The sequence below is a fragment of the Convolutriloba macropyga genome, unplaced genomic scaffold, assembly GCF_964194025.1.
Source record: "Convolutriloba macropyga unplaced genomic scaffold, txConMacr16.3 SCAFFOLD_1728, whole genome shotgun sequence".
NCBI lineage: Eukaryota > Metazoa > Xenacoelomorpha > Acoela > Convolutidae > Convolutriloba > Convolutriloba macropyga.
Genome location: NW_027453677.1, coordinates 23,864 through 41,120, shown reverse-complemented (window position 1 = coordinate 41,120; position 17,257 = coordinate 23,864). Strand labels below are relative to the sequence as shown.

Here is a 17,257-nt window from a genome sequence, read left to right as displayed (position 1 = left end):
ATCTTAAGGAGAAAATGCGCGAATCAATCGCGAATGAAGCAAGAATAGTCCGGCTGTCTGGGCCGATCGAGTCCAGCAGACAAAATCCTCGATCGAGACACGTTAGCTCGAGGATTGAATATAGTGGTATTCACTATTCCCCATTGAATATCGTGGTATTCCCCATTATTAGCGGGTTGTGAGATTCCTCTACTACAGTACTAGCTAGCTAGTACAAGTTTTAATCGTAGCCTGTAGAGCTGTACTCGTAGGTAGGGTACCAACCCTACCCAGCTTAAAACTTTTTCAAAATATTTTCAAGGGATTCAGATTTAATAATAATAATAATCGACGCCTCTATTATAATTATATTTGTACATTATTTATTAATGGAGGGACGCCGGACGCGGAGCTACTAAAGGCAAAATTGGTTGAAAATCACCTCTATATTTCTAAATTCAAGGATTATGTCCAACCCATTATAGAGGGGTGTTATAGAGGGGTCGTCGACGAAAGGCCCCTATTCCGGCCCAGCTACCGAAAACAGAACAACTGAACTACCTACCCTAGGTACCCTACATTACCCTACATTACCTCGTCACCCTAGGTACCCTACATGCCACGGTTGTGGTGCAGAGCAGTATGTATGAATTATGATAGTATCTCCTACTTACTCACACCCGCCCGGGTCGCACCCTATCCCAGAGATGGGATGGTTACAGGGGGGCCCTATACCCAGTAGGGACTAGGGTACCTAGGGTACCAACGTTTGATTTTTTCATTTTTGTCAAAAAGGGATATTTGCGATATTCGTGATATCGCCTGCGGCCGGCCCGGGGGCTGACAAAAAGAATTTCGTGTACATTTGCATCCTTATGATAATATCGATATTATTATATGGTGTGAGAATCTGACCTTGTGTTCCGTCTCAATTCTCATGATCATTTTAGATATTTTCCTGTAGATCCGATCCAGGTTCCAGATAGTTCCTGTCCGTCCTCACTCCTCCGTGCAAAGTCCGGATGGGACGGGAATCGGGATTTCGTGTTTTAACTTTTATCCCTATCAATAGGGACCTTCCGGACACGTCGAACGGAAGCATGTTCATCCGGGCACTTCCGTTTCTATTTCGAAAAACCAGCAGGGGGGCTGCCAAGTTTTTTATTTCTGACCAGTTCTGACCCCCTTTTGCGAGGGTGTTCGGTGTCATACCCCCACAAACACCTTCCTCCCCCGGGGTGGGAAAAAAACCCGCGAACACCTCCGGTTGTAAAAACCTGAGCTGTTTGGGCCCGAAATAGTACCGAAGCATCCGGATGAGCACCCCCGGTCAACGTGCGGAAGGTCCGGAATCCGGACCGGATGGTGGATAGTCATTATTATAGTCGTGTTTCTCCCCGGCCTGATATGTATCCTTATTTATGTGGCACTGGGACAGTCTGTCCAGTGTCCAGAAGTGCGAGTAGGGTATCTCTACTCTACACTATCTTTAGACCTGCATAACAGACCTGCATAAACCCATAAACCATACAACCCCCCCCCCCCCCCCCCCCAAAACCCAACAGTTCGGACTTCGGAGTTGCGATCAGTCTAGATAAGAGATAGTTCAAACGTCCCCGATTGACATTGGCGGGAAGCTGGCTTGTCCCGGTTGGTGGCATGGGAGGACAGTGGGGCAGTCTCCGCCAGCACCCGCACCCATATATACACCAGTGCATATCTAGAGAGAGAGAGAGAGAGAGAGAGAGAGAGGGAGAGGGAGAGAGAGAGAGAGTGGTGCCTTACACAGAAGTAAGGGTACATATAGACCTCATCCCCTAGCTAGTGCATATCTTTATACATGTGGGCATATGCATTTAGACCAGCAAAGTCCAATGTCCAATTGGCGGACACTTCGCATTGCGCGTGTTAATCATGTCTGCTACGATGGGTAGGTGATTGGCAGTGGGGGACCTACGGCTGGCCGCAGCTGCTGCAAGGGAGAGCTAGAGACAGGGAGGGCACTGGGGGGGCTGGCAGTGGGGGACTGCTGCCTGGCGGCAGCAGTTGTGAGGGAGAGCGAGAGACAGGGAGGGTAGTGGGGGGTTGGCAGTGAGGGACTGCTGGCTAGCAGCAGCAGTTGCAAGGGAGGGCGAGAGACAGGGAGGGCAGCGGGCCGGGGGGTTGGCAGTGCGGGACCTATGGCTGGCAGCAGCAGTGCAAGGGACAGCGAGAGTCAGGGAGGGCAGTGGGGGGGCTGGCAGGGCGGGACCTCTGGATGGCAGCAGCAGTTGCAAGGGAGAGCGAGAGACAGGGAGGGCAGCAGGTGGGGGGTCTGGCAGTGGGAGACTGCTGGCTGGCAGCAGCAGTTGCAAGGGAGAGCGAGAGACAGGGAGGGTAGTGCGGGGGCTGGCACTGGGGGAATCTGCTGGCTGGTAGCAGCAGTTGCAAGCTGGAGAGCGAGAGACAGGGAGGGCAGTGGGGGGGCTGGCAGCGGGGGATTGCTGGCTGGTAGCAGCAGTTACAACGGAGAGCGAGAGACAGGGAGGGCAGCGGCCCTTGGGTTTTGCAGTGGGGGACCTCTGGCTGGCAGCAGCAGCTGCAGGGGAGAGCGAGAGACAGGGAGGGCAGTGGGGGGGCTGGCAGTGGCGGATAGCTGGCTGGCAGCAGCAGTTGCAGGGGAGAGCGAGAGACAGGGAGGGCAGTGGGCTTGCTCGATCTGGCCTGGGCTTGCCCCCATATACACTCGCTCAGGTGCCCTCATCCAACGGCCGGGGCACGATATCCCGAATATCCTACAGGAAAATCCGGATACCGACAGGAACTTTTTTCTCGTGCGGACGACGTCTCAAAACAATTCCATGGCAAGCTCGGTGATCCTGCCCAACAACCATCGCATGATCCCCACCAGAATACAACAGTAGCGCACTCTCCCGTCATGTGGTGGGGCCGGCCTGCTATCCAGAAGAGCTGACTGCTTTGGCCGTGCAACACAAGAGTATGTGCATGAGTACCGCCTTTGGACACCGCAGCAGAAGTCTGAACTGATTGATGCCTATCAGGTACTTGCGATGAGCAGCGATAGTGCGGCTACACAGCATGGGTGGGTGGGTCGAGTTGCCCCATGGACGGTAGCGCAAGGGAAGCATGCAGTTGTCCAACCAGTACCTCGAAGAGATTTGCTCGGTCTGGGACTCTCCCTGCCACTCTGCCAACGGACTTTTCCATGGACCGTCTCCGGGCTACCTTCTGTATTGTGTGATGTAACGTGGACATAGCGGAGTAAGCTTCCCACAGTGCCTGGACGATACGCCCTTGCGGAAGCCTCTTCATTGACCTGGACAGCGAGTGGAGAGTTCCACCATGATCCTTCAACAGCAGCACATGATCCAAATCACGGCAGAGTAGTGTGGCCGGCTTGGCTGGTTCCTTGGATGATTATAAGTGTTTCCATATCGGTGCCATTTCTCAGGAACAGTATGAGCGTCAAAAAGAGCGACCAGCATGCGTTTGTAACATGATAGCTCCTACTGATGATCACTACTCAGCAGCAGAGCCAGCGCCATCTGCACATCATTACCACTTTGCTGCAGCGCGACCTTAACCTGCTGCACGGGGAAACCCATGGCTTGCAGCTGCTGCACGGCCTCTGGAGACGGCTCTGCCATCAATGGGGCAGCGCCTTGTCTGGCAGAGGGACCGTCACGCTCCTGGCTGCCTGCTGGCCTCCGCGCTGGCCGGTCATTTGGGGGCTGAGAGTACAAAAGTCTTCCCAGACTGAGGCTAAACAGGTCAGCGATTGGTGCCGGGATGCGAAAGGATCCCAGCCCAAGCGCATTCACACGGACCAATACCCCCGCGATCACACAGCAGGTGGCTGAGAGGGTGGCGCCAGGTCGCGCAAGATACAACAACTCTGCAGCCGCGAGGAGAACGAAAGTCTTGTCGCTGAAGCGCTGCCCAAGGACCTCGAACTGAGACAATGCTGGAAGATCCACCAGGAATGTCGCGAGGCTGCAGAAGATTATGGTGTGAGGGAAAGGAAGCAGCAGCCTTCGTTTGATGGCCATTGAGACAACTGCTTGTAGGATCCCTGCAACCAGACCACTTGATGCAAGATTGCTCCCGTGCTTACGTGATCCACGCCTCCTGCAAACCGTCACGGGTTAGACAGGGACAATGCAAACTGCTGAGGAACTCGGGCAGGCCGCTGATAATGCTGCTCTTGCACGTTGCTGGGACTCGACATACCTTTCGAAAACACGGGTGAAGTATAGCAGCATGGTTCCAAAAACCAGCTCGCCAGGTGTCGAGAAGATAAGGAGATCGGTGACAGGATGGGAGGTGTGATGTCCGGGAGAGCTCATCCAGCCGGACTGCGCCAACACGGAGGCACCAGCAGTGCTGAGGCATATCAATTTCGTTATGGGCGCGTGTGCGAATCCGCCGGTGCCCCCGGACATTCTGAACTCTGGGCTGGCCCTCAACCAGACTCCTGTCCCTCAGCAAGATTCAAAAGCGACAATCGTGAAGAGAACAACGCCCCTGCGTGCTTGCCAGTTGCCTCTGGCTTCTCGCGGCGAACAAACGGTGATGAACCAAAGAAGCCACGGTAACGAACTGCGACTCCACCAGCAGTAGGTAGGTATCCTGAGGGTACGAGTAACAGGTATCCCTACGTTACATTTTTACTACGTCCATTCATTGGCCAAACCTGCCTGGCTGAATGATGGAGCTCACTTTCCGGCCATCAAGACCTCTAGAGCTCTCCTGGTACGAGTACTAGTACTCGCAAGTCGCAGGTAGAGTAGGTAGGTAGGTACATTATCAGGATTGGATCGATCGACATATACATGGTACTAGATCGTACTCGTACTACCTCCTATCCGTACTACAGCTGTTGTACGAGTACTCGTATTCCCTCCTGCTCGTATTGAGGCTACCGCCCGTACGTAGGTACCTACCTACGTACCCTAGCTAGGATAGGTAGGGGAGGTACCTACCCTACGTATCCCTGCTACAATACTAGGAGTACAGTACTACTGTAGTACCAGCTGGAGGAATTCCTCCTCCTGGATACGAGTACTGTACTACTGTAGCTAGATAGATCTAGATAGCCGCCTACCTACAGTACTCGTAGTACTACTGTTGTACTGTAGTGATCGGGTGAATATACACTCATACTACAAAAGTTTTGTCACGTTAGGTACACGCACGTGCCGTAGTCTATGGCAACACCCACATCCAGCATATGCGTCATAGGTAGCATGATGGATGGAAAGTGTTAATGATATCCTTGTTGTTTATGACCATTTTGGGTCTCCATTGCTGCCATGGGGTGATCTGTGCAGTTCCATTTGCATGTCGTGGGGCTGACAGTTAGCCCTGGAAATCAACCGTGGTGGGTTGCAACCATGATGGGCACAGAAGATGGGGCTTCAACCACCCAAGGATGCCTATGAGGGTTGCATAAATGTGAAATGGCACAAGTTAAGCTAGGAATTACCTGGGATGGGCGTGTAGGGGGGGCGTGGGACCAAATGTAAGGCATTGCTGAAAGCTGTCTGTGGACGGGGCTAACTGTCCGTAGACTGTTGTTCACTGTTTTGGCCATAACTTTTTCATATGATATCGGATTGAGGAGATTTTTTGCTCACCAGAAAGCGGACGATGAGATCTAGATGCTCAATTTTCAACTTCAATGAAATTCGCATAGATGACGACACAGTACATTAACAGAACATTTCCAATTCGGGTCAAAAATTGTCCAAAAAAAAGTGTCCATTCAGGCCCAGAAATGGCCTCCAAAGATCAGCTACCCCTATTTAGCCATGGAATGCACCCACATTCAGGCAAATGTGACCTCATGCACCGACATGTGAATGGGAAGGCCCCCCTCAATGGCCTGGTCACCCCAGAGTTGTGGGCCATACCTGCCCCCTAATTTCCAACACAGGAAGCCAGGGGCATGGCCATGTGTTGTGCCTCCCTGTGCACCATGCTCCCCTTGTAGCTAGACCAAGTTGCCCCCAAGTCCACATCATTGACACACAATGTGCGTGTCAAGATACCATTCGCACCCCTTGTCATTGTCATGTATGGCCCTCATGCAAAAATGTAAAACAGATCACTGCTCATGATGCTTGCAGCCATGGGGCATAACTTTTCAGGCATGGCTTGCAGCCATAGGAGACATTCTCCTGTCAAGGAGGGATGGGGCTGAATGAAGACACTTACATGTACAAGCATGCCGGAAATTTCATCGTGATACCCTCATATGCCTAGTATCAAGCATGCATTAAAATTGCTCTTGCAATCAATAGGTAGGGAAAAACCAACGCTCTAGCAAATCTGCACACATGATTTCAACACTGGCTTGCCCCCCCTTAACTTGGTCTGATGCACCCAAAAACGGAAGCCAAGAGTTCCATTATATGTAAACAAGCTGACAATGGCCAAAAACAATGGAACAATGGGGGGCTTGGTGCTCATCTGCTCCCACATGCTGTTGACAAAACTTTTGTAGTATGAGTGTGATTAACAGTTTTATATCCACACGAATCACCAATTGCTACCTGAAACAAAGGTAACTGCCTATTCAAGGCTAGTAATCAGTGGAGCGACCCTTGGCTGCAATGCATGCTCTAAATACGTTGATCGGGCGATATTGGGCTTCTCCCGCCAGTTTCCTCGCCCTACCATAACGATTCTTGTCACCCAAATTGACAGTTTTCTCGTTCTGCAGCAGGTTGCTGACAGTCCTGGGGTGGTAACCGAGCACCATGGCCGCCTCTTGGGTGCTTTTCAAGTGTTTAACTAGTGTGGAAATGGCAAATCGCTACTCGTTTCTCGATGTATTGGTTGTCATGGTACTCTTCATTGGCTGCAGCAGCGAAAAAATAGCAAAATCAGTTCATACCACAGGTGGCTGAAAATCAAGTATCTCAAAACTCTTGTTGCGGCTCCCAAACGCGTATTCGACAACTTGTGCCGCGTAGATGATGCAGATTATGCCCTTAGAACCCTTGCTTAGGTCATTATACCCTTGAAACAAGCCTAAAAACTGCACTTTACACACTCATACTACAAAAGTTTTGTCACGTTAGGTACACGCACGTGCCGTAGTCTATGGCAACACCCACATCCAGCATATGCGTCATAGGTAGCATGATGGATGGAAAGTGTTAATGATATCCTTGTTGTTTATGACCATTTTGGGTCTCCATTGCTGCCATGGGGTGATCTGTGCAGTTCCATTTGCATGTCGTGGGGCTGACAGTTAGCCCTGGAAATCAACCGTGGTGGGTTGCAACCATGATGGGCACAGAAGATGGGGCTTCAACCACCCAAGGATGCCTATGAGGGTTGCATAAATGTGAAATGGCACAAGTTAAGCTAGGAATTACCTGGGATGGGCGTGTAGGGGGGGCGTGGGACCAAATGTAAGGCATTGCTGAAAGCTGTCTGTGGACGGGGCTAACTGTCCGTAGACTGTTGTTCACTGTTTTGGCCATAACTTTTTCATATGATATCGGATTGAGGAGATTTTTTGCTCACCAGAAAGCGGACGATGAGATCTAGATGCTCAATTTTCAACTTCAATGAAATTCGCATAGATGACGACACAGTACATTAACAGAACATTTCCAATTCGGGTCAAAAATTGTCCAAAAAAAAGTGTCCATTCAGGCCCAGAAATGGCCTCCAAAGATCAGCTACCCCTATTTAGCCATGGAATGCACCCACATTCAGGCAAATGTGACCTCATGCACCGACATGTGAATGGGAAGGCCCCCCTCAATGGCCTGGTCACCCCAGAGTTGTGGGCCATACCTGCCCCCTAATTTCCAACACAGGAAGCCAGGGGCATGGCCATGTGTTGTGCCTCCCTGTGCACCATGCTCCCCTTGTAGCTAGACCAAGTTGCCCCCAAGTCCACATCATTGACACACAATGTGCGTGTCAAGATACCATTCGCACCCCTTGTCATTGTCATGTATGGCCCTCATGCAAAAATGTAAAACAGATCACTGCTCATGATGCTTGCAGCCATGGGGCATAACTTTTCAGGCATGGCTTGCAGCCATAGGAGACATTCTCCTGTCAAGGAGGGATGGGGCTGAATGAAGACACTTACATGTACAAGCATGCCGGAAATTTCATCGTGATACCCTCATATGCCTAGTATCAAGCATGCATTAAAATTGCTCTTGCAATCAATAGGTAGGGAAAAACCAACGCTCTAGCAAATCTGCACACATGATTTCAACACTGGCTTGCCCCCCCTTAACTTGGTCTGATGCACCCAAAAACGGAAGCCAAGAGTTCCATTATATGTAAACAAGCTGACAATGGCCAAAAACAATGGAACAATGGGGGGCTTGGTGCTCATCTGCTCCCACATGCTGTTGACAAAACTTTTGTAGTATGAGTGTAGTAGCTACTACCAGGAGGAGGTACCTCCTCCTGCTACTACCCTGCTACTACTATTCTACAAGTAGTACGAGTACTAGCAGGAGCTGCTGCCTGTACTGTCTGCGATACGAGTACAGTACGAGTACTACAGTACTGAGTAGGGTACTGTACTAAGCTGTGGTCTGTGTATAAGAGTATAGTCCGGCTTGTTGAACCCTAACATGGTCATTGCAAGGTGTATCACCACCGACTGACCGACCTGATGCTGTAATTACCGGTGGCCAGTCCCTACACCGCTTGTAATCACAACAAGCACCTGATGCTGTAATCACCGTGTCTACCTGATGCTGTAAGTAATGATTATAGTTATTGTTATTGGTTGGGTAGTTCTAGCTGCGGTTCCCTCCTTTGGATTTCTTGGGAATGGGAAAGAAACGTCCATTGTCAGTTTCGGAGCTGTTCAGGTAGTCTAGATTTTCCGGAAATCGAGAGGTGGTCCGCACCGGCCGATCTCAGATGATGATGTGGCGCTAGGGGTGGGCTGAGCACAGATCCAGGGGTCTGATGTTCTCTCGCTAGGCTCGTGCACAATCCCTGACCCACAAGTGCAGTGTGAGGAAGCGGTTGAACTGTGCCTGCTTGATGCTGATTCAAGGTTTTGCCGGTTGGTATTGCCATGTAGGAGTGCTCTGCGGCGTGACAAGAGGAAACATCGGAACACAGGTTACGGTCTGTGATCTCAGCAGCATTACCCAAATGTGCATCGATGTCTACGCCAGACGGTAAGCCACCAAGGTGTAACTGAATACCGGAGCAAGATCCAATACTACCGTGCACCAAAGCGATTACTGCCACAGACACAGTGCTCCAAAACTGGGGAGAAGAGAGTGTTGCACAGCCTCTTGATTCAGTGTTGCGGCATCGCCACATTGCTGCATCATGTAGAGCTCTTGCCTACTGCTTATTGCGGCGAGCCCGGCGGCGCTCTTGTGCCGTTTCTACAACGTCCGCTGGGAGCAACGCGATGAGAGAGTCCAGGCTGGAGGCAGCCTTTGAAGTCAGCTGGCTGCCAGGTTCAATGGCATCAGCACGGATTGTCCGCCCACTGAGGGTGAGCACACGGCCAATGCTGATATACACATCGTCCAGGACTCCCTTCTCGCCCGCCTCGGCGTTTCCTCCGTACCTGCTGCCCAGGTTTGCCTCCACGTCGTCATTGATTAAGGTGAGAGCGGATGGGGCAGCGTCCTGGACCTACATGACACGCAACGGTAAAGACATGTCATTCATCTCGCCACGATACTCTTGGGAGCCTGCTGGGCTCTGATGGGGGTTGGACAGCTAGCAGTTAAGTATGAACAAGTTTGATTGCCTGCCGGTGATATGCAGGCTGCAGCATGCCGAGCGGTGGGGATTTGTCATTGACTGAGAAGCGCGCGCAGTACAAAAGAGATGTAGAAGACCAACCTTGCGCAACGCCGTTGCCATCCCGGGCAAGATTGCTCGTGCCTCAAAGCGTTCTTTGCTGTCCAAGGGGGTGTCGGCTAGCATCTACAATTAAGCGGGTGGTCACACATGAGCTTAGAAATTCAAGATGTGAACATGCAGCGCACCAGTGCTACCGAGGACACAGTGCGTTTGGGTGCACCTGAAGCTCCAAGGATGTTCCCCTGGCATCCAGTAGCTGCACCAGAGCATCCTCAGGGGAGAGTGCCTGAGGCCTAAGAACCGCCTTGACCAAGTCACGGCCAGCAGCCTCTGCCTGTGTTACAATCAAGCCTCTGGTTAACAGCCTGGGTGAAGTCAAACCAGCGCTGATATGATGCCACGGGCGGCCAATTCGATCTCGTGACGTGAGTGGTGACAACAGACTGACCTTCGATGGAGAGTTCGCCTGCAGGAGAGTTGCTGCCAAGCCACTGAGAAGCAAACGCCTGGGGGTGTGCAACTGCGCAGGAACGGTTCAGAATGGGACTCCAATGGGGCCACACAAGTAGAAGCAGAGACAGAAATTGACAGAGAAGCGTGGCGGCCTTGGCAAGTGGGTGCTTGACATCCTGCACTTGCTCACCTCATGTTGGGCTTTGCCACTTGACAGGATAGGGGACTCGTGCTTCTTCGTGGAGCTACAAACCACCTGGTGAAGCACGCATGCACCATCAGTGTTAAACTGTGCCTGAAAGCTCCTCGTGTGCCAGGAAATGTGGGTGTGCGGTGTAGAGGTTGCTCGCTACTTTCGGACGGTTTTGCTGGGAGAAACTGCTAGCATGGATAACAACGGGATACAATCCCGCTGTGGCTACGAAAATCGCGTAAGGGGACTCCAGCGTGGTGGCCGTCCGAACTCCGCGTCATACTCTCCCGCTGGTAGGTAGAGTGGGCTACCTGAGGCCATCTGTCGCACGGTGAAGATGCGATTCTGGTCCCAGTGCGGCGACTGGCTCCGGGCTTATTGCTCGGCAGGGTGACGCAGCCCTGGCGAGATAGCCGGATCGGCTGGGAAACGGAACAGCTGGGCATGTTTAGAATGATATCGCTATCTCGTCGAGGGTTGGCTTGGGTGATCGTGTAGCGGCAGGTCGATCGGTTGATGTGCACAGCGAGCATCCAACGTCGAGATATCCCGGCCTGGCTGGGGATACAACGTTGTGTCAGAGGTTCATTTCAGACGGATGTAGAGTTAAGAGAGGTAGGTGATAAGATACCTAGTAGGGATACCTAAGGATACCTATGAGTAGGGTAGGTAGCAGCTACGGTAGCCAGGCGCCAGCCAAGTCAGGCTGAAGGAAGCAGCCGGAAAGCCGGCAACCAGCACTCATCAGCACTCAGCAGGGCGCAGGCAGCAGCCATACATGGGAAATGGGATTACGAATACGTGTCCGACGTGGCGTCACTGCCGTCGCGGCAATCGATTGCAATCGTTGCATGTGCATATTTTAATTGCATATGTACTCTCAGTAGGGTAGGTACTGTGCTCGTACTGTTCTCACCACGTTCAAGATCAGAAGGGCCGGGCAGGCCGGGTCAGGCCGGGGCAGGTCAGCACTCAGCTGCAAGCAGGAGGCCGGAGGGTGTCCTGCTGCTGCAAGCCAGGGGTGGCTACGAGTACAATACCGTGGCTACTGGCCTGTGGCCAACAACACATGCGCGAGTGCGAGTACAGTACTAGTAGTACTAATACACTTATGTAAGGATACACTGTATATACGCATGCGTATACATACCTATACATACTACCTAGTGATACATACATGTGTAGCCTAGCGCGCTACGGCCTACGTGTTCCTTCGTACTCGTACTCGTACTGTATGTACAAGCCAGGATATTCCGCGCCGGATCGACAAGATCTTGACGCTACTCTACCTACCCTACCTAGACTAGGTACCTACCATCCCGCTTCTAGCTATCAGCTATGCGGCCGCCCCCGTGTCTGTAACAAACCTCTCCCCCTCTAGGTACGTAGGAGATACCTGGCTAGCCTAGCACGTCGTCGGCAGTGCAAATCCCGTGTCAAACCTTGACTTTCAGTTCGAGCCTGACTGGGTTCTATAATTACTTCCGTGACCACCGTATCTCGATTCGTTGAACGCTTCCTGATCGCCAGCAGCTGAGCATTCAGCACCCCTGGGTACTGGTAAGAAGAAAACCACTGGCAGCACTTGCTTGGCTTGGCTCTCTACCTTTGTATGTTGTGCTCTGCTCCTCCGGGAGAGAGTCCCCTTACAGGGGTAGTTTGAAACAGAAGAACACTTGAGAACTCCACTCTAGCACCTAAACTTCACGCCGCGCCTGAACAGGGATTCAGCTGAGAAAGAGGGCTCTGTGCAGAGCTTGGGCCTGTGCCCGTACCCAGCAGGCAGGCTTGCCTCTCCCCCAGCTTAGCTTCTGGCAGCTATGGCCACCTCCCGCCTCCCATTCAATACGTCCGACCCCCTTGTGCTGGTGCAGGTGACGAACGTTCAACGGAGCCGTCTGCACCTGAACTATACCACGCCAGAGCCACAGTGGCTGCTTGTGCTTCAGCCTGTGGGTTCTTGAAGGTCTTGCGATGCCAGTGCAATATCTCAGGCAGAATGCGACTACCGTGCTTTTATCCTTGGCTCTCGTGGTGGTCTGCGTTTACTGGGGCACAAGCCATCCACACACGCTCAGACTGTCTACCACAACGCCGGCAGTCTTCATGAAAACTGCCCATCGCCACCCGGATCCAAAGACCAGCATGCAGGCCATGTCTGGGTATCGCTCCAAGCGAGACACCTGGATCTGGCAGTGTAACAGCACCTGGCGATACGCTCACATGAGCATGTTGGTTAGCCTACCGGGAGGACGAATGATGGCCGCTTGGCAGGCCAGCAAGGACCATGAAGGCCAGGCTATGCCTGGTCTGCAGATGGTGCAGGGCCTGTGGAGTGCGTTTTCTCCGGACGCCGGACAGACATGGACTCCCCCAGTGGTTGCAGTGCAGGGCGTTTCCCCTTCATGGGGACCCGTCCTGCATTTCGATGCCGCTGCCCATAAGCTGTGGTTGTTCTACAGTGTCTCAATGCAAGCGATGTCGGCCGGAGGGGACGTGGTGTACCGCACGACTTCTGACCTGAACTCGGCCAATCCGCGGTGGAGCCCTCCCACGGTCATCCTTAGGTCTGAAGACTTGGACGGCTTCCCAAAGGCACGGCCTCTAATCTGCAGCCTGCACTTCAACAAAACTGGCTGCCACGCTGACACGGAGCATTGTGTGTGACCCGCTGCACTCTCCAGGTGACAGCAAACCGGTTGGAGGTCCTCTCGAACGGCAACTGGCTTCTGCCGATATGGCAGGAGTCTCCGCCAGACATAGGCATCTCCTCAGTACTCATTGGCAGGTATGCCACCAGCCCATGCACCCATCGCCACCCAACCCTCTGCGGTCCTTGGCCGATGTGCCTTCAAAAAAGTGCTGCCATGTGTGGCCGCACCCGTAGGCCATATCACGGCCAGCATTTACACCTGTGCGTTATCGAACTGTTAACAGGCCCGACAGCAGCGCAAGCAACGGGCGGTTGTGGGAGGTTGAAGGGCACATGACAGATGCAACTGCTGGCTGGCTCATAGAAGGGACAGTGGCTGAGTTGACGCCGGCAGTCACCAACCGGCCGTTCGTGCTTCAGCTGTTTCGGACAAAGGACAAGCGGCTCTGGGGCTCAAAGAGCTCCGACGGTGGGCGTTCATGGTGGGTCCCAGAGCCAATTGCGGCGCTCAAGAATCCGAACTCAAAGGTGCGCCCTGACATCGGAGCTCCCTGTGTTGTTTTGCGATGGCCCCCGTGATTGTTTACTCACTGTGCTGTTGTCGTTTTTAAAGGTTGCATTGGCCAAGGTGGTGGATGACAACGGCCACCAGGGGCTGGTGCTTGCATATAACCCGTCTGAAGACGTGCGGTCGCCGCTGGTGTTGGCATACTCTTTGGACGGTTTCTCTTGGACTGTGTTTGCCTACCTGGAGAAGCCCAGCACAGTGTCCGGGCGCTGGTATGCGTACCCCACCTTGGTGCAGCATGGCGGTATGATATACTGCAGCTACACGGTGTATGACCACCTCGAAGCTCAAGGTAGGAACAGCGTATCCGCAGGCACTCTGTGGCCTGGCAGTTGAAAAACCAGTGGGTGTTGTGTTGATGTGGCTGCCCTGCTACGTGTACGCGGCAGGCCGGGGAGGAGGTGCCCAACGCCGGTTTTGCTGCGTTCTGACGGCCTGCCGCCATGCCAACGCAGACACCATGGGGACCGTTCACTACTCTCACCGGGTGGACTCATGCCCACAGGGCAGCACAGTTTGCCATGAAGACGAGCTGGAGATCAACCCTCGCCCCACCACATTGAAGCGTCATTTGCGCAACGTTTTTCTCGGAATCAAGCTGGCCGTGTTGCCTACCCCTGACTTCCAGAGTCTCAGCGTGCAGGTCTAGACTGGGACGCAAGGGACCAAGGAACCGGCGCGGCAGGAAAGGGGGGGTGGGGGTCCATCGATATCTCCTGCCTGGTAGGGTGTCCAGGCAGCGCTTGCGACGTCCCAGGAGGCCGGTCTGTATGCTTTAGTTATCCTCTGGCATGGGGGTGCGAGCTGTCGCTCCCACGGCCAGGGTCCAAATGATTAGATACCGATATTCGTGAGGTATCACAGAGGCACTCTGTTCAATCAATTACCGCTGCCGAGCTGCAGAGCAGTCTGCAATGAAACGGTGTGGAAACAGTTTCTGTCCCGCGAGTGAAGCAAACCTTGACGGGACGCACAAAAAATGGGCAGAGACACAACACATTACTGTGAGCCGGGGTGCAGGCCACAGTATTTGATCTGTCACGGTGCTGGGACTGAGGGACAGCGACTGCACTACTGAGCTGTGTCCAGGGGTGGGCCTTGAGTCCCACATTCCAAAGCCGGGCCGGGTGAGCACACCACAACCATGGATCAGACAAACGTCTTGTCAGTGCCTTTGCAGAACCGGCCCCGCCTTGCTTGGCTCAGCGTCTGAATTCAGAGTGTTTGCAGGCAAAAGGGGCTGTGCCGGTGGCTCTACACACGTTCCGAATGGCCTGTGAACATATATAGATGCTGTAGGCGTTGCGGCTACTGCCGTTGCTGGGGATTCCTTCGACCACGCCTGATTGCTGTCGCAACCTAACCCCACACGCTGTTCCGCCACCACACAGCCATTTGTGTCATCGGCATGCCGTGGGCATTCCCACCTTCAACCCAGTGCACTGCTTGAGGCGGCAGAGGTGAAGGAGGGAGAGACACCTTCATTGCCATTCCATCAGAGGTGCAATCCAAGACGCCCAAGGGAAGGGTTTATTCATGTACGGCCAACAGATGGCCGAGGTGGAGCACACAAAAGGCCAGCTCTGATCCGCCCACCCGGGAGCGTGCCGCACCATCTCAGGCACAGACGATGGTGTGTAGCTGGCGGCGAACACGATCTGCCGTGCCGGCATTTCTCCCCACTGTTTGCAACACCGAACGATGAGTTGTGTCAGGTGTATGTATGCAACGGCAGGGGGCCAACGCAAAGGGAGACAGGCCCAGCTCCTGGGGGTGACATCCGTGTGATCTCCTGCAGTAACTTCAGGCCCACATAGAGGTTGCAACATGCTGTACTCTGTACTCTAGCAAGACCTGTGCTCTGCTGTTGTAACATTCCGGGGCCCAGCAGGCCGGGGGTGAAACGAAAACGAAAGCGTCTCACGTCCTGGTAAATCCATTTCCATGTAATCTCTAGCCAGCAGGTAGGCCCACTACAGGCTCCTGCTGCAGGTACCCAGGTAGGAGATACCCTTCATAGGTAGAGTACCTCTGTAGATAATACACCCGGCCCCAAAAGTTTCTACACTCTGACCCACACCTGAGCAGAAAATAGGGCAGAATATGCCTGAAACTTGGCCAAATTGACCCATTCTTGTTTCCGTGTGCGTCTATAGACTTCATTGCGAGCATGTGGGCCTCTATCGCCACACAAAATCGCGTGAGAGGTCGGCATTATACGACAACTTAACATGTTGCGTTTTCAGACTCCCTGCCAAAAACTTATAAGGGGAAATACACACTGCTCGTGTTGCCTAACAGGGCAATGATCATGGCACCCATTGTGCTCCAAGCACCACCTCATGTGTCCTTTGCACTTCCATGAGAGTACCATTTGTGGGGGTTCTCTTGCCTAGTTACGAGCCAAGTGATTGTGAAATTGCCCAAGTTGGCAAGTTTGTTGTGGCCCCCGGTTTCTCATTCCCAGACTGACAACTGCTGCAGGCTCGGTTTTAGCCGTTCGGAGGCCGTTTTGAGTGGTAAGTGCTTGGGAAAGCCCACAGCACGCAGAACCGAGACCCGCACTATTTAAGGGACCCTCAAGGTCGCAAAATTGCCTTACACCACCGACCCCCTCCCAGGGGGGTCCGCAGACATGCAAAACCTATCCCATCCCAATACTGCCCCCTCTTAACCCAAAATGCCACAAACATCCCACATAGGCAGGTGGATACAAATGGTAGCGAGGAATTCCCCTATTTTGGGGCAGGCACCTATGTTGGGGCAGGAGTACTTTACCAGTATTTTTTGGTGTTGATATCAACGTTTTCCGTACCCCTGGCTGGAACTCCATATCACGGAGATGGCCTCGTACATGATCCCGCCTACAATACCGAATCTAAACGGATTAGTACGACATTACCGCGCGCCCCAATTTAGGTACACGTTTGACTTTTCCAACTTTTGGGTCAACAACGCGCGCTCTGTACCACTATTATGTCCCTTCGTGCCTTCTTCGCCAACCGTGAATGGACCCCGTGACAACATTGCCTTGCCCTTGAACTTGGGTTTGGAGCAAATCCCATTGGATTTGGCCCATGGACGACTACAATCGGGCTGTTTGTCGAGTTGTGCCCCAAAATAGGGGCTTTCCTCGCTACATGTCTAAGCCTCACATCCATATGCCAAAAACCTTGAGCGGGGGTCAAGAACCCATCCATCTATCCAAGATCTCAAAGTAGAGACTTTTGAGTGGGGCTGTGGGGGTTTATTGCTGAAAGATATTCCGGGTCCCCCCACCTTCTCCCGGGGCCGAGAAAAACATACTCCGGGTACCGGTAGGTACCGTGGTACGTATATGGTACAGCGGTCGGTATAGTCCGTACAGGTAGGTAATAGGACGAGGATTATTGTGGTTCGATACTGAGTCAGACATTTTCAGACCGAATTAAGTTCAAATATGAATTCATAATAATAATAATAGCTTTTGTGTTTGCCGAAAGGCATGGCCAGGCCGAGGGGTTTTTTGACCTTCCTCCCCGGGGGTGAAAAAAAAATAGCTTTTGTGTTTCTACCTTCACCTGCCCGGGTGTGTTAAAAAAAAATAGCT

At 52.8% G+C, this 17,257-nt stretch overlaps 3 protein-coding genes across 3 annotated transcripts; 1 reads left to right on the top strand and 2 right to left on the bottom strand.

Moving 5' to 3' along the window:
- Positions 1-3,016: 3,016 nt before the first annotated feature.
- On the bottom strand, positions 3,017-4,421 carry LOC142358471 (uncharacterized). The gene is made up of 3 exons (XM_075409867.1): positions 4,210-4,421; positions 3,503-4,107; positions 3,017-3,327 (listed from the first exon to the last, which is right to left on the bottom strand). Exons 1-3 carry the CDS (start codon positions 4,419-4,421, stop codon positions 3,017-3,019), a joined length of 1,128 nt encoding a protein of 375 aa, XP_075265982.1.
- A 4,718-nt stretch (positions 4,422-9,139) lies between these two features.
- LOC142358469 (uncharacterized) lies at positions 9,140-10,946 on the bottom strand. Its single transcript, XM_075409864.1, has 6 exons — positions 10,759-10,946; positions 10,445-10,510; positions 10,250-10,321; positions 10,022-10,135; positions 9,841-9,924; positions 9,140-9,627 (listed from the first exon to the last, which is right to left on the bottom strand). The coding sequence occupies exons 1-6, from the start codon at positions 10,891-10,893 to the stop codon at positions 9,328-9,330; spliced, it is 771 nt and encodes a 256-aa protein (XP_075265979.1). The 5' UTR covers positions 10,894-10,946; the 3' UTR covers positions 9,140-9,327.
- Positions 10,947-13,113: 2,167 nt separating this feature from the next.
- Positions 13,114-14,432, top strand: LOC142358470 (uncharacterized). The gene is made up of 4 exons (XM_075409865.1): positions 13,114-13,235; positions 13,385-13,628; positions 13,714-13,960; positions 14,124-14,432. The coding sequence occupies exons 2-4, from the start codon at positions 13,434-13,436 to the stop codon at positions 14,315-14,317; spliced, it is 636 nt and encodes a 211-aa protein (XP_075265980.1). The 5' UTR covers positions 13,114-13,235; positions 13,385-13,433; the 3' UTR covers positions 14,318-14,432.
- The last annotated feature ends 2,825 nt before the right edge of the window (positions 14,433-17,257 follow it).